At 37.0% G+C, this 16,058-nt stretch overlaps 1 protein-coding gene across 4 annotated transcripts in view; it reads left to right on the top strand.

Annotated features, from left to right (window-relative positions):
• Ints6 (integrator complex subunit 6) overlaps nucleotides 1-16,058 on the top strand; it is an 86,079-nt gene that overhangs the window by 17,748 nt on the left and 52,273 nt on the right. For all 4 annotated transcript variants that reach the window (XM_021181563.3, XM_085828714.1, XM_021181564.3 and 1 more), the window contains exon 4: nucleotides 44-133. In XM_021181563.3, coding sequence (XP_021037222.1) covers nucleotides 44-133 — 90 coding nt within the window. The remainder of the gene's footprint in view (nucleotides 1-43; nucleotides 134-16,058) is intronic.

Here is a 16,058-nt window from a genome sequence, read left to right as displayed (position 1 = left end):
TTAAGCCTTGATATCCTTTTGTTTTGTTTTGTTTTGACTTTAGGGAAGAAACCCCTTTTTCTTGGAGCCAGCAATAATAATTACAATCACTGATGGGAGCAAGTTGACTACTACTAGTGGTGTCCAGGATGAGGTAAGTCATGTGAGGTGTGTCACATGGATCATAGATGAAATTGAGACCTATTTGTGTATGTGTGTAATAAGGTATTGGATGCTTTGTAGTACATTTACTCTTTAGTAATTGGTGTAGTTTATATAATAATTCATCTCCAGGGTCTTCTATCTTTGTTCATAGCAGTTGTCATCATAATATTTTCTTGAATAGGAATCCTTTCTGTGCAGAGTTTGTAAGTGTACCTCCTGCTTCCATTAAAAACATCAGTTGATAGTGAGGACAGTGTCAGTGCCTACACAATAGTAAAATTCTTATTTTCAGGTAAAAAAAAAAAAACCCAAACAATTCTAATAATTTTCTTATTTTAGCTGATTATGGTGATAGCTTTTAACTACAGACAGAACAAATGAAGTAAATAAGCTTATAACAAGGAAATGTTTATTTTAACTCTTCAAAGAGGTTTCAATGTATAATCAGTAGCCTTGAGAGTTTGGGCACTTTGGTGAGACAACAACGGTGGGACAGTTGGAAAGAATAAGCTGCTAACTTCATGTGGCCAGTAAGCAAAGGGACTACAGTCAGGTAACACTTTGAAGATTCTGCTCCAAGTGACCTAGCTTTCTCTGACCAGACCCCTTTTCCCAATGTTGCCAGCGTCTCCCAGAGCTTGAGGCCAAGACTTAATACATAGGCCTTTCATAGACATTTCTGCCTGAATCATATGTCAGTTGAGGTTTTTAGTAGAGTCCTGGCGGGAACACATCACCAAGAGTAGATTAAAACTAGAAAGAGTGAAGACTTTTCAACAGTTATGTTTTCTCTTAAGTCATATATAGTATCTGTAATTTAGAGCTAATGTTATTTACTCTGTAAGTGAATTATGTATGCTGTAGTATGATAAATCCATTAGGTTAAAGAAAGCAAGCTTTATGGTGTTTTTACTGTATTTGAACTGTTGTTAAGTGTTTTAGTTTTTTCTTAACATGCAAATGCACAGGTGATCTTTTATAGACTCATTACTGTTTGCATTTGTTCTTAGTTTCTATGATTAGAGTTTGAAATGGCAAAGGCACAGATTTTAAAAATTTAGAATTAAAATTTAATCAAAGATTTGGAATTCATTTCCATTCATGTGACACTGTTGAATATAAATTATATAGAGTCAGAGCATGTGGGTTTTATTCTTAATTTAAGTACTTCCAGCCGTGAACTTTCTACCAGTTGACCTATTTCCCTAAGCTCTACCTTATCAATGAAATACTGACAATGATTCTTGATTTTCTTCATAGGGTTGTTGAAATGTGTAAATAATGGATGTGAAAACGTACTATGGGCTATAAAGACAAAGTGTATTGTGTCATTCCATCATGAGATAATAGAACCAGTGCAGAACTTAGATTACCTAATTTTACTTAGGGGACAAATGCTAGAATTGCTTTGTTTCAGCAGTTAATATTTAAAAGATTTTAGCAATAAATATTGAGGTAGCACTGAAAAAAAGTAGCCTACTTGATACAGCCTTCTTGAAAGTGAGATGTAATGGTTTACTGGACTTCCTTTCTTAGACTTGGTTGATGTGTATAGCTCCTTATTATAGTCCTGCCACTCATAGTAGTAGACAAGACACTGTATCTATAATCACAAGCAATAGCAATGTTACTTAGCTTGAACTTAGAAACTATCAAATTGATTTTTCTTTCTTAACCATACTAATTTTATTATTTGTATTCATGTTAATTTTATAGAAATTCCACTTCTTTAGATGGTTTTTTTTACCTTAATGATTTTGATTAAAATATTTCTGTTTTTTTCTTATAAAATATGCCTATTGTAAGGTTATTCATTCAAGGCACTCTTTCTCATACCTTTTGTAAAAATGCCTTCAGGGATGTAGTTCATCCCAGTATACCTGGATCTGGTTTATTTATAAAATCTGTTTATAGGACTTCTAGCTTCAAGATATCTTGAAATGTACATGAGGGTTGGAATTGTTGAACTTTTTTTCTGATTTCTTCCTTAGGAAAGATATTAGAGAAATGTCACTATGTTTTTATATTTCAATATTAAATTGCAAATAAGATTGAGAAGATTTTCCTGTGGGCAGAGATCTCAACCTTTCTGTTCTTTTTATCTGTGAAATATTTAACATAGTTCCAAGAATAGAATTTACATGAAAGATATTACAGATATTGATGTATTGAATCTGATAGGAAGCTTAAAATTGATTCCTTTTGTTGCTTCTTACCTAAAGCAGAAAGTTGATTTATTTTTAAGGCAAACATTTTTGATTATGAAGTTTGAGCATAGGCCTGTGAGTTATTTTGGTATTAGGAAAGTCCTGCATGTTTCTTTCTCTAACTCTCTCGCTACAACCCAATACTGTGGATCCACCCGAGGCCTACGCTAGAGCTCTAGCATTGAACAGTATCACTGCTCTTCTTGCTCTCTCCCTCTCTCCCCCCCCCCCTCCTCTTATTCTCCTCTCTTCTTCCCTTTCCCCCTCTTCCACTCTCCTCCTCCCTCTCCTCTTCCCTCTCATCCTCCCTCTCCCCCCTCCTTTCTCTCTCTTCTTGTGGATGCGTATATGTGCATTTATATTCATGCTCAGATCTTTTTTTTCTACTAGGGGATATCAATTTTACCTGTATGTCTTGTTATGTTTGTCTTTGCCAAAACTGAATTCTCTTTTTGTATTTGTAATGAGTAAATGTGTGATAAATTTTCATTTAAGGAATTTTAACAGAATATTGTGTATGTAACTTTTGGTGGTTCGTGGCTGCAATTTTTTTTTTTTTTAAAGACTGTAGCACTGGCCTCAAACTCAGATCCTCTTGCTTCCACCTCCCAAGTAGTTAGATTACAGGTATACACTACCACGTTTGTCTAGCAGTGACTACTGTGATGTAACTTATTTCCATTTGTATGTTTCACTCTCATATTTTTTGCTTGAGTGGTGTGATATCTACTGTGGTAAATCATATCTGTTCTGTTAGTACAAAATGAGTAACTCTGCTGCTTTCACAGAAACCTCATTGCAGATCATATAGGAAGTAGTTCATTTAGTCTTGTCTTACAGTTTACAAATAAGGAAATTGAGATTTAAAAAAGAACCAAAGTGATTTGATTGGATTCTGGTTTTTGTCGCTGCCAAATCTATATTAGAATTAATGTAAATTATAATGGTGTACCAGCATAATGGTGCTCTCCTGGGAATTATTTTCCTGGATCTACCCAACACCTATTTGATTGTGTTGTTGAATGTGTTTAGAATTTACCTTCTTTGTGTGTTTGTGTATGTGCAGTTATATATGTAGTTCAGAGTTTGATGCAGGATATCTTCCTCTATTGCTCTCTACCTTATTGTTAGGGGCAGGGTTTCTTCCTGAATTTGTAGCTCACTAACAGAGCAAGATGGTCAGCAAATCTCAGGGATGCTCTGTCTCCACCTCTCGCCCTCTGCTGCTAGGTTTACAGATACTCACTGTACCCAGCCTTTTATGTGGATGCTGGGAATCTGAGCTCAAGTCCTTGTGCTTTCGAGACAAGTACTTTGCCCTCTGTTTGAACTTACTTTCTTTCTTTTCTTTTCTTTCTTTCTTTTCTTTTCTTTCTTTCCTTTCTTTTCTTTCTTCTTCCTTCTTTTTTCTTTCTTCTCTTTTCCTCCTCCTCCTCCTTTTGTGGTTTTTCAAGACTAGGTTTCTCTGTGTAGCCCTGGCTGTCTTGGAACTCACTCTGTAGACCAGGCTGACCTCAAACTCAGAAATCCGCCTGCCTCTGCCTCCCAAGTGCTGGGATTAAAGGCATGTGCCATCACTACCGGGCTTGAATTATTTTCCTGTTTTAGCTTTCTGTGCCAGTATGATATAGATAATTCTGTTCTTAATTTGTATCCCATACACTATTGAATAACTACTAAGCTAAGCATTTCTAGGCAATGAGTATGTAACAGGATAAATTTTTGGTGTTCTGTTTCATGACAGTTTTTAAGTTCATGTTTTTTGAGTGAGAGAAATGGTGATTTCTAAGTATGTATAAGCACTGAAAGGGTAAACTCATCCCATCTCATAGACGCTGCTTCCTCTCAAGCAGTTGGCAAATTCTTTGTAACATATACAATCTAGTTTGATCTAAAGATCTTAGGAAAACCACGGACTGTGTATGGGATACTGCATATATTTGTGAAGTTTATAAAACGGCCCAGTGTTCAACTGTTTTGAATGTAGAAGAAATGTTAGTTGAAATATTTAGAGCCATATTATACCTTGGCCTGAGTATGTTCAGGTCTAATTTTTTTAGCAGTGTGTTTGTCAGAGGGATAATAAAACTGTTCTGCACTCTGTGCACTTAGCAGTATGTTGAGTTAGGAGAGAAGACTGTTTTGTACCGTGGATGAAAATCTTGTGCTGTATGTGATCATTTTACATTAATTAATTAAATGAAACAGAACTTAAATTATTGCTTGAGGTAACATGAATATTGTCGTGGACCTTTGATGACTTAGATTGGAAACATTGTTCTGGCCTTTTGTGTGTGTTTGTGTGTGTATGTTATATAGCCATTTATTCAAACTGATTATCTCCAGTATTCTCACTTAAGGGAAATGGGCTATTTATAGATTTGAATTCTGAAATACAAAGGATACTATTTTTCTTGATTCTATAGTTCTTATTTTATGATGTTGATAAATATGTGGCCAAATACTTATAATGCTAACCATATCAGCATTCTTGGTGTCTCAAATGTTTTGATAAGATTACCAAATTATAATTAGAGTTGTTTTATTTACTTAAGTTTTTGAGATAGTGTCTCTCTTTGAAGCCAAAGTCAAGTTCACCTTGAACTCATGGAGCCTAGGCTGGCTTCAAATTTGGAGAAGCTCTTCTCAGCTTCAGCTTCTCTGAACTGAAGTGAAAGTGAGTCATCACCATACTTTGCTGAAAACTTGTTTCTTTTTATTTTTTGCAAAGATTCTCTGGAGTCCAGAGCTGCAGTGGGAATGTGTTTTGAACTTATTTCAGAAGTACATTACCAAGTGCATTGTTCAGTAGAAACAGAAGGCAGCAGAAAAAAATTCTGCTGAAACACTTCACTGTAGTGAAACCATTATTTGGTTCATTCCCAAAGGTGCTAACACTAGTATTCTATTTCAAATATTGATATTTCTATGTATAGACGAATCTGTTGGCATATTTGTATTGTGATTGCCACTAAGGTAATGTTTTTGAGAAGGCATTTGTTAAAATTAACCACTGGCTCTTCAATACTAGCTAGGTTTTTAAGGCCAAGCTGGACAACTACATTTTCTTTTTCAAATTAATTACTTTATTTTGTATATAGTATTCTGCCTACATGTATGCCTTCAAGGCAGAACAGGGTATGGATGGTTATGAGCTACCATGTGGTTGCTGGGAATTGAACTCAGGACCTCTGGAAGAACAGCCAGTGCTCTTAACCGCTGAGCCATCTCTTCAGCACCCTCCCCGTTTTTAAGATTTATTTATTTTATACATATGAGTATACTGTCACTGTCTTCAGATACACCAGAAGACAGCATCAGATCCCATTACAGATGTGGTTGCTGGGAATTGAATTAAGAAACTCTGGAAGAACAGTCAGTGCTGTTAACCAGAGCCATCTCTCCAGCCGCCACCCATAACTACTTTTATAACTTTCTGGAGAGATGTTCACTTAAGACACTTGTATAGAAGAGTGTCAGCAGTCTCAGCTTATGGGTTCAGTTGCTCTTATATTCTGATTCATCAGTTTTGAAAGTTGGCACAAAAGGTCATCAAGCTTTGAGTTTCTGGATTTGATAGCAGCAGTTTATGTTTTTCTGGATCATTCTATACACTACACACTGAAGATGGTTTTACTTTACTTGCCAGTGTGTGTCATCATACATTTACCTTTTTTTAAAATTTTTTTTTAATATTTTTTATTACGTATTTTCCTCAATTACATTTCCAATGCTATCCCAAAAGTTCCCCATACCCTCCCCCCCACTTCTCTACCCACCCATTCCCATTTTTTTTGGCCCTGGCGTTCCCCTGTACTGGGGCATATAAAGTTTGTGTGTCCAATGGGCCTCTCTTTCCAGTGATGGCCGACTAGGCCATCTTTTGATACATATGCAGCTAGAGTCAAGAGCTCCGGGGTACTGGTTAGTTCATAATGTTGTTCCACCTATAGGGTTGCAGATCCCTTTAGCTCCTTGGGTACTTTCTCTAGCTCCTCCATTGGGAGCCCTGTGATCCATCTACTAGCTGACTGTGAGCATCCACTTCTGTGTTTGCTAGGCCCCGGCCTAGTCTCACAAGAGACAGCTATATCTGGGTCCTTTCAGCAAAATCTTGCTAGTGTATGCAATGGTGTCAGCGTTTGGAAGCTGATTATGGGGTGGATCCCTGGATATGGCAGTCTCTAGATGGTCCATCCTTTCGTCACAGCTCCAAACTTTGTCTCTGTAACTCCTTCCATGGTGTTTTGTTCCCAATTCTAAGAAGGGGCACAGTGTCCACACTTTGGTCTTCATTCTTCTTGAGTTTCATGCGTTTAGCAAATTGTATCTTATATCTTGGGTATCCTAAGTTTTGGGCTAATATCCACTTATCAGTGAGTACATATTGTGTGAGTTCCTTTGTGATTGTGTTACCTCACTCAGGATGATGCCCTCCAGGTCCATCCATTTGGCTAGGAATTTCATAAATTCATTCTTTTTAATAGCTGAGTAGTACTCCATTGTGTAAATGTACCACATTTTCTGTATCCATTCCTCTTGTTGAGGGGCATCTGGGTTCTTTCCAGCTTCTGGCTATTATAATAGGGCTGCTATGAACATAGTGAAGCATATGTCCTTCTTACCGGTTGGGACATCTTCTGGATATATGCCCAGGAGAGGTATTGCTGGATCCTCCAGTAGTACTATGTCCAATTTTCTAAGGAACCGCCAGACTGATTTCCAGAGTGGTTGTACAAGCTTGCAATCCCACCAACAATGGAGAAGTGTTCCTCTTTCTCCACATCCTCGCCAGCATCTGCTGTCACCTGAATTTTTGATCTTAGCCATTCTGACTGGTGTGAAGTGGAATTTCAGGGTTGTTTTGATTTGCATTTCCCTGATGATTAAGGATGTTGAACATTTTTCAGGTGCTTCTCTGCCATTCGGTATTCCTCAGGTGAGAATTCTTTGTTCAGTTCTGAGCCCCATTTTTTAATGGGGTTATTTGATTTTCTGGAGTCTACCTTCTTGAGTTCTTTATATATATTGGATATTAGTCCCCTATCTGATTTAGGATAGGTAAAGATCCTTTCCCAATCTGTTGGTGGTCTTTTTGTCTTATTGTCGGTGTCTTTTGCCTTGCAGAAGCTTTGCAGTTTCATGAGGTCCCATTTGTCAATTCTCGATCTTACAGCGCAAGCCATTGCTGTTCTATTCAGGAATTTTTCCCCTGTGCCCATATCTTCGAGGCTTTTCTCCACTTTCTCCTCTATAAGTTTCAGTGTCTCTGGTTTTATGTGGAGCTCCTTGATCCACTTAGATTTGACCTTAGTACAAGGAGATAGGAATGGATTGATTGGCATTCTTCTACATGATAACAACCAGTTGTCTTCTTAATGATTTCAAAAGTAATATAGATTCTCATATCTGAAGTGATTGAGAAACTGTTTCTTCACTCCCCAAAATGTTCTTATTCACTGAACACAAAAATGTTTGTCAAAGGTTATTATAACTATTTTACAGATAAAGACAATTATGCATTTAGAGTGGGTTCCCTACTCTCTGGGATACTTAGAATGAAAGACAACATTCTTTCTTTTAAAAAAGAGTGAAAGAAATCTTGAGGAATTTTATGGTGCGATAGGTTTCTGAGTATTGTGTTATCCTGTATGTAGTAGCATCTTCTTATTGGCATTAATGGAACCTGGTAACTTTTAAGGAGTCATATCTTTTCTGTGATGAAATATTTAGATTTATACTTTGTATGTTACTTCTACCAAGTCAGTTTTGTAAGAACACCTAAGAGAATTTGTTGGATATATATAGATCACTTATATTTTGTTTTTCTATCTATATTTTTACCTCTTGTTTGTACTTATAGTTAATAGTTTCTTGAAAATGCATATTTATAAAGTCTGACACAATTCCTTACAGTGCATATTCAGCAGTTCAGGTATATATTAATGCTGAAAATAGCAAACTATTTTCAATATGTAATAAGAATAACCCCTAAGAGAAGCTTCTAGACAAACAGAATAATTAAAAGAAATGCTTCTTCTTAGCCTAATGAAAGTGGCCTGGCAGCCCTTTGTTTGTGGTAAGGTACATCAAAATAGTTTTTATTCAGAGCATGTGCCCTGTTGGTCTTGTGGGCCAAGTCTCACCTAGAGACATCCCTCACTGCTCGTAGCCTTCCATACATAGACTGCTGTTATTCTTACTGTTATGTTAAGCTTTTACATAGCTGCATTAGAATCACCAAGTAAGCTTATAAAATATACAGGTCTCAGGTCTTATTATGGATCTGTTACTTTAGCTTGGAAATGGAGAAGTCTGTATTTTTTTAAAACATGTTCCAATTGATTTTGATGAGATGAACAGTCAGATTTCAAAACACAAACTAATTATAGATACTTTTTTCCACATAAAAGCATGTGGAAATACCTTAATAAACACAATAAAAATGTTTTTAACTTAACGCTAGCCTAGATATTCTAAGATATAAGTAATTCTTGATCTTTACCGTTGTCATACTTGGGATCCTTTCCAAGGTTTGGAATTCTGCTTATGTGAATATAACAGTATTGTTTTTCTAATCTGTTAGCATGGTTTAGAATAGACTTTTGGATGGTCTTACAACACTGACTTGTTGTCAGCGTAAAGTTAACTGCTTAGAGTGTGCTGCTGTTCAAGTTGAGGGTAGAGAGGGTGAGTTGCCAGGAAGAGGTGAGTAACTGATTAATTAATCTGCCATTACTTTCCTTGCCTTAGAATTTTGATTACATCTAAAGGATATTAGAATTTGGGTAGTTTTACTATGCTATATTTATTGCTTTTTGAATGGCTATGTAACTAGCGTCATTTCAAAAATATGTATCTATGACCCTGATGATTCTGTTTGTCAAAAATTGATGACAATTAATGATTAACTTTCTGGAGTTGCTACTTTGGTTACCTTCCAGAATGGATTCTTTAAATTTGAGCTATTAAATATGCGTTTTTCCCCTGTATATTTGGCTATATACCAGAACTGTGGTATTCACTGTACATATGTATAGGTCTCTCTCTATATTCTAGCTACTTCAGGAACAAAGATGGACGTAAGACTCTTGCCCTTAGAAAACATACTTCTAGGGGTCCTATAAATAAATTTCTTAAAGTAATATCTAAGCATTATGTTTGTGTGCATGTACACTTTCCTGGGAATAAGTCCATAGATTTGTCTTGTCTTTGTGGGTTTTATTTATTTATTTATTTATTTATTTATTTATTTATATTTATTCATTTATTATTTTTGTGTGTGTGTGTGTGTGTGTGTCTTAGTTAGGGTTTTACTGCTGTGAACAGACTCCATGATCAAGGCAACTCATAGGACAACATTTAATTGGGGCTGGCTTACAGGTTCAGAGGTTCAGTCCATTATCATCAATGCTGGAACATGGCAGTTTCCAGGCAAGCATGGTACAGGAGGAACTGAGAGTTCTACGTCTTCTTCTGAAGGCTGCTAGAAGACTGGTTTCTAGGCAGCTAGGAGGACGATCTTAAAGCCCATGCCTACAGTGACACACTTCCTCCAACAAGGCCACACCTACTTCAATAAGGCTACACCTCCTAATAGTGCTACTCCTTGGGCCAAGTATATTCAGATCTTCACATTTGGTGACAGTGTTCTGGTATTTAAGTCTAGGCTACCCTGAAACCTTCCTGCCTCAGCTGGCCCAGTGGTTGGATCACAAGTGTGATTGTTATGCCCAATTTATTAGCTTTTTTTTTTTTTTTTTTTTTGGTTTTTTTGAGACAGGGTTTCTCTGTATAGCTCTGACTCTCCTGGAACTCACTTTGTAGACCAGGCTGGCCTCGAACTCAGAAATCCACCTGTCTCTGCCTTCCCAGTGCTGGAATTAAAGGCGTGCACCACCACCGCCTGACCAACTTAATAGCTTTAAATCATTTTCAAGCACATTAAATAATGGTCTAGTACTATTTGTAGGCTTCCATCTTATGTGTCTATATAGGTAGTAATATTGTTGCCTGGAATATGGAGGATATAAAAAAGTAGAAATAAGGAAAATAAAATAATTGTTTTTATATTTGGTTACCTTCCAGAATGAATTCTTCAGATCTGAGCTATTAAATATGCTTTAGTATAGCATTTCTTCCTTGTGATATATATGTTTGCCTGTATACCAGGCAAATGTGGCATTCGCTGTACATATGTATAGGTCTCTATTCTAGCTACTTCAGGAGCAAAGATGGACGTAAATAAGACTCTTGCCCTTATTCAGTATTGAATAGGTTGTTCACTATTTTAAGGATGCTGTCAAGGAATTAAAATCTAACTTGTAAAACAATCACCTCAGTCAATAAAGGGCTGAGGACCTAAGTTGGTCTCCCATGAAAATGCTGAGGGTAGAGACAGAAGGATCTCTGGGGTTCCCTAGCCAACTAGTCTAGCCTAGTAGGTGGGCTCTGGGTCAGTGAGGGATAGACAGATAATCCTTTAGTTTTCATGTGTGTACACTGAAAAAATAGCTCAAACTTTTACAGATGATAGTATATAAGCCTTCAATTTTATATGTTGTTCTGCTTTATCCTTCTAAGTGCTGTGAATATTGCTACATATACCCAGAGTGGTCAAGGTCATCCCCTGCTGTCCAGTTGTACCTCCCAGCTAGTCACCGGTCTGGCCTATTGTTTGTATTTTACTTTTAAAAATTAAGTAATTTTCAGACAGGGTAGCATTGTATTTCCTTATCTGGTATAGAACTGGCTATATAGACCAGGCTGACCTCTCAGAGATCTGCCTGTCTCTGCCTTCCAAGTGCTGGAAAAAGTGTATGACACCACAATCCAGCCACATTGTTTTTTATTTTTAAGAATATAATGATGTGAAAATTTAAATTTGCTTATTTAAAGCAGCTGTTAGTATTGATAGTCAAAAAAATGTTAAAACCAGAATATTCTTCTGTTTCCCTGCCACCGTCTTTGTCCATTTGTGCTTGTGTGTGTGTGTGTATACATGTTTATCAGTATGTACATCTATACCCAAGTCAATTTTCTGTTAAATGTAGTCTATTTTGGTTATTTTTCTGACTTCCTGAGTCAGATTGTAATCTGAGAAAATGAAAATGTCAGTGTTTGGATTCCTGATGGCTATACTAATAAAAACGTTAGGCACCTAATTACTAATTAATAAATATATTGATTATATCTACTTAGCTCTCTTCCCACTATTTTAAAATTAATTTCCACTTTTGGTGTTTTTCGGGTATAATACAGTAGATTTAAGTTTTCTAGATTTATATGTTAGGAATAGATTTGATGAGGTGATTGAAACAGTATTGAAACTTTGGCCTTTATACCAAAGCAAGGCTATATTTTGATCTAGACAAGGCTGTTTTGGTATATTTTCCCCACACTTTCTTTTCGGATTGAATTACTGAGATTCCCCCTCCCCCTTGTTTTGTTTGTTGTGGTTTTGATGTTTTTTTTCCTTTCAGCTAAAGGAGCAGCCCAGTGGTTTTCAAGAAGTGCCAAAGTGCACTGACTATCTCATGATGACTGGTGCCTCAGGGAGGGTCGTGATTCCTGGATACAGGATCGACCTGATCCTGGATGTCACTTCAAGCAGTCATATCGTGGGGAAAAGCCTTGTCTAATGGCTAGCCTTCCTCAAAACTCTGATGCTAGTCATCTCGGAAGGCCTCAGAGAAAGCCTTAAAGGTGAGCAGAGTAGAGTGTAGTTCTCTCTGGGGACTGTGCCTTTTTGTTGGAGAATCTGATTCAACATAGAATGATAACCCTAACCTGACTTTTCAGGTCTAAGTGGTAAATTAACCTGAAGCTTAGAAATGTGTTGTTGATGATGATCAGCCCCCAACTGTTGAGTTACTAGAGACTTCTTCTGAGCTTAGCAGCCAGTGCAGGAGGGACTTGGTATTTCCCATATTCTTCAGAGTTGTAGCTTAATATGTGTTTGTCTAAAAGGGCATCTCCTTTCTATTGTAGCTAAATGATACCTATCGATGTCAAAATTGCATTCAGCTGTTAGCTACAGATAGAATTATAAAACTTAGTTCGTGAATGAATATCAGGCAGTTAAGCTTCAGAGGTTGGTTAGGACAAGTTTACATTTGATTTTTTTCTATCATAATGTTTTGTTTTGTGCTTTTTTTTTTTTTTTTATAAACATAGTTATTGCTGGGCATGGTGGTGCATGCCTATAGACCCCAGCATTGGGGAGGGAGGAGGATTATTAGTTTGCCTACGCTACATAGTATGATCTTGTCTTAAAAGAAAAATGAAAAGCAAACCAAATGAAAAGCAAAACACACAGTAGTTATGAAGCAGTTCCTGTCTTATTGCATTGAACTTGGAGAATACTAGTACTGCCTCCTTGATCATCATCTATCCTCTCCGATATGATTCTTAAGAGATGTTTTGCTTTAATTTTAGATTACTTTCTCTGTAATGTGAAGCACTTAAAGAACCCAGTAATTGGTTAATAACCTCAGTTTCTGAATTTAAGTTAGCTGAAAGATATTGAGACCTACTAATTTCTTTTTATTGAATTACTTTTTACTGGTGATAAATTATATGGGTCATATACCGATCCAAGTGCATGTACATTTTAAAATTTAGTATATATAGACACATATATATGTATATGTGTGTGTGTGTGTGTGTGTGTATATACATATATATACACACACACACACACACTGTGTGTGTATATGTGTATATACATATATATATATATACACACACACACACTGTGTGTGTGTATATATATATATACACACATACATACATACACATACGTACATACATACATATATATGTGTGTGTGTATCAGGACATACAATATAGCCCAGTGTAGCATGCTTGTAGATAGTTAAGAGGCCCTGGATTCAATATCTTATCATTTGGGAGAAAAATCATATGTGCTTTATCTCTGTGTGTATATGTTCTGAAATTTGTTTTCTGTACAACATGAACTGTGATATACCAGGGATTTGTGTTCTATTTTGCTTTTTGTTACTTTGATGAAAATACTGACACCAACTTTGGGAGTTTACTTCATATTATAAGTTATGTGCATCATTGAAAGCCAGGGCAGGAAGGCGCTCAAGACAGGAACCTGGAGGCGAGAATTGAAACAGACTGCAGAGGACTCACTTCCCTTGACTTGCCTCCCTTGGCTTACCTAGCTATTTGTCCTCTGCATGACAGGCCTGCCTGCCCAGGGGTGAGACTTCCAACAATTGGCCTGGGTCCTGCCATATCAGTTGGCAGTCAAGAAACTGCCCCTTAGACATGCCCACAGAACAGTCTGATAGAGGTAGTTCCTCAAATGACATTCCTTTTTCCTTCTGTGTCAAACTGATAATTAAGAATAGCCTTCATAGCCAGGCGTGGTGGCGCACGCCTTTAATCCCAGCACTTGGGAGGCAGAGGCAGGCGGATTTCTGAGTTCGAGGCCAGCCTGGTCTACAAAGTGAGTGCCAGGACAGCCAGGGCTACACAGAGAAACCCTGTCTCGAAAAACCAAAAAAAAAAAAAAAAAAAAAAAAAAAAAGAATAGCCTTCATAGTTTGTAAACTTTTTGAGCCTGCATGGTGACAAGAGTACCCACTCTTGAAAGTTGTTCTCTGACCGTCATACATGGACCTTGGCACACACACATGCAAAATGTATAATTAAATGTAAATTTTAAAAAAGGGATAACAGACATTTTCAACTCACATGGTCTTTATTAGAATTACTGAATTCAGCCGGGTGTGGTGGTGCACATCTTTAATCCCAGCACTTGGGAGGCAGAGGCAGGTGGATTTCTGAGTTCCAGGTCAGCCTGGTCTACAGAGTGAGTTCCAGGACAGCCAGAGCTACACAGAGAAACCCTGTCTCGAAAAACCAAAAAAAAAAAAAAAAAAAAAAAAGAATTACTGAATTCTGCTGTTGTGGAAAAGAAGCACTCAAACAACATAATTAAGGAGTAAATACTGATATGTTCAGTACAGTTTTGTTTTCAGAGCTAGATTGGGCTGCAGTAGACTTTGGACCATAGTTTGGGGAATCCTGAAATGTCCTCTATTTTGTATTCCACTGCTGTAGACCATGGGCTGTGTTACTGTATTAGATGCTTCTCACATCAGCTTTGGAATCGTCTTTATCCACACTATTACTCTTTAATGCAGTGAGCAGAATAACACTAGTAGCCAGAATGTACTCAGGTCTTACTGAATAAGTAACTATAGGACTGTGCTGTAGTTTAGGTACTAGTTTTGAGGAGGTGAATCTTTATGTGCTGGACTTGTGAGCTCTTAATAGGTCATTTTAGTTTGAGAGCTTATATTAAGTTCAAAAATGTTATTCTTTTACAGTCTTTCAGGCATTGCTCTTTGCAACCCCTACCCCATTTCTATTATTTCTGGATAGTAGAAGTTTGAATTGAACTTCCATTTTCATTTTTGTTTTAAATGCATTTTCTTTTCTGCTGGAACAATAGCACATGCCTATAATCCCAGGACTCTGCAGGTAGAGTCAGACAGGGGATTCTCTGTTAAGTTGAGGCTAACCTGGTCTGTGAGCTCCAAGCATGCTTACTGGGCCTACGCTGAGACCCTTCTTTCTCTTCCACCACTCTGTCCCCACTGTTTGCTAATTCCCCTTTCTCTTACACTTGTCACTGTTGTTAGGGGGAAATTTCTTTAACTGACTTTCTAGACTGCCTGACTTTAATGAAGGGCTGTGTGTGTGTGTGTGTGTGTGTGTGTGGTATAGGCATATGTGGATTTTTTATTTTAACATGTGTACTTGTGTGGACATGCATGTAGTGGCTAGAGGTTGATGTTCAAGCGTCTTCCTCTCTTGCATTCCACTTTATTTTTTGAGACAGGGCCTCTAATGGAATCTGGAGCTCTAATTCATTTGGACTTCCTGTCCAGAAAACCACAGGAATCTGTGTCTACCTAGCAGTGGAATATAGGTATGTGCTGCTATGCTTGACATTTTACTTGGGCTCAGAGGATCTCAGGTCCTCATGCTTGTATGGCAAGCACTTTACCAACTGAGCCATTTCCTCAGCTCTGTGTGTGTGTACATTTGAGGAGAAATTTTATAATAGAATTAATCATTTTGAGGTGAACAATATTCTTTGGAATTTTTGTATATAAATATTGAATGTGTATACATACATATTTTTTGATACAGTGCTGGGTATTGAACTCTGGGACTCATATGACTTCTGTAGCAAGCTCTACCATTGAGCTACAACCCAGGCCCATTTCCCTATCTTCTCTTTTTAAATAGATTTATGTTTGGTATCAATGAAATCCATAAATTCTAGGATAAGCAAATACCTTTCACGTACAACCAGATAATTTTAGTTTGAATATTCCTGCCTTTAGGTTTGCTGTTCTTAGAAATAATTAGGAAAATTCTAAAGATTGAGATTATTAGAAAGCAAAACCTTAGAGAATTGATGTTGAGGGTCTTTGCTTGTGATTGATAATATGAAATCCAGAAAACAGAAGACCCAACAGAAGGGAGGCATCTATTGGGAAGGAGGAAATAAGTCTGTAAGGACCAAGTACAACTTGCTCCTTGTTGTCTCTGATTTGTGTTCGATAAAAGACCTAACTAAGATAGTATTGTATTTGAGAGATAAACTTTAAGAAATGCTGAAGACATTAAATTCTCTTTTGAAAAAATTTTATCTTTATT

The sequence above is a fragment of the Mus caroli genome, unplaced genomic scaffold, assembly GCF_978045245.1.
Source record: "Mus caroli unplaced genomic scaffold, Mus_caroli_1 scaffold_12, whole genome shotgun sequence".
Classification (NCBI taxonomy): Eukaryota; Metazoa; Chordata; class Mammalia; order Rodentia; family Muridae; genus Mus; species Mus caroli.
This window is presented reverse-complemented; position numbering and strand designations above follow the sequence as displayed.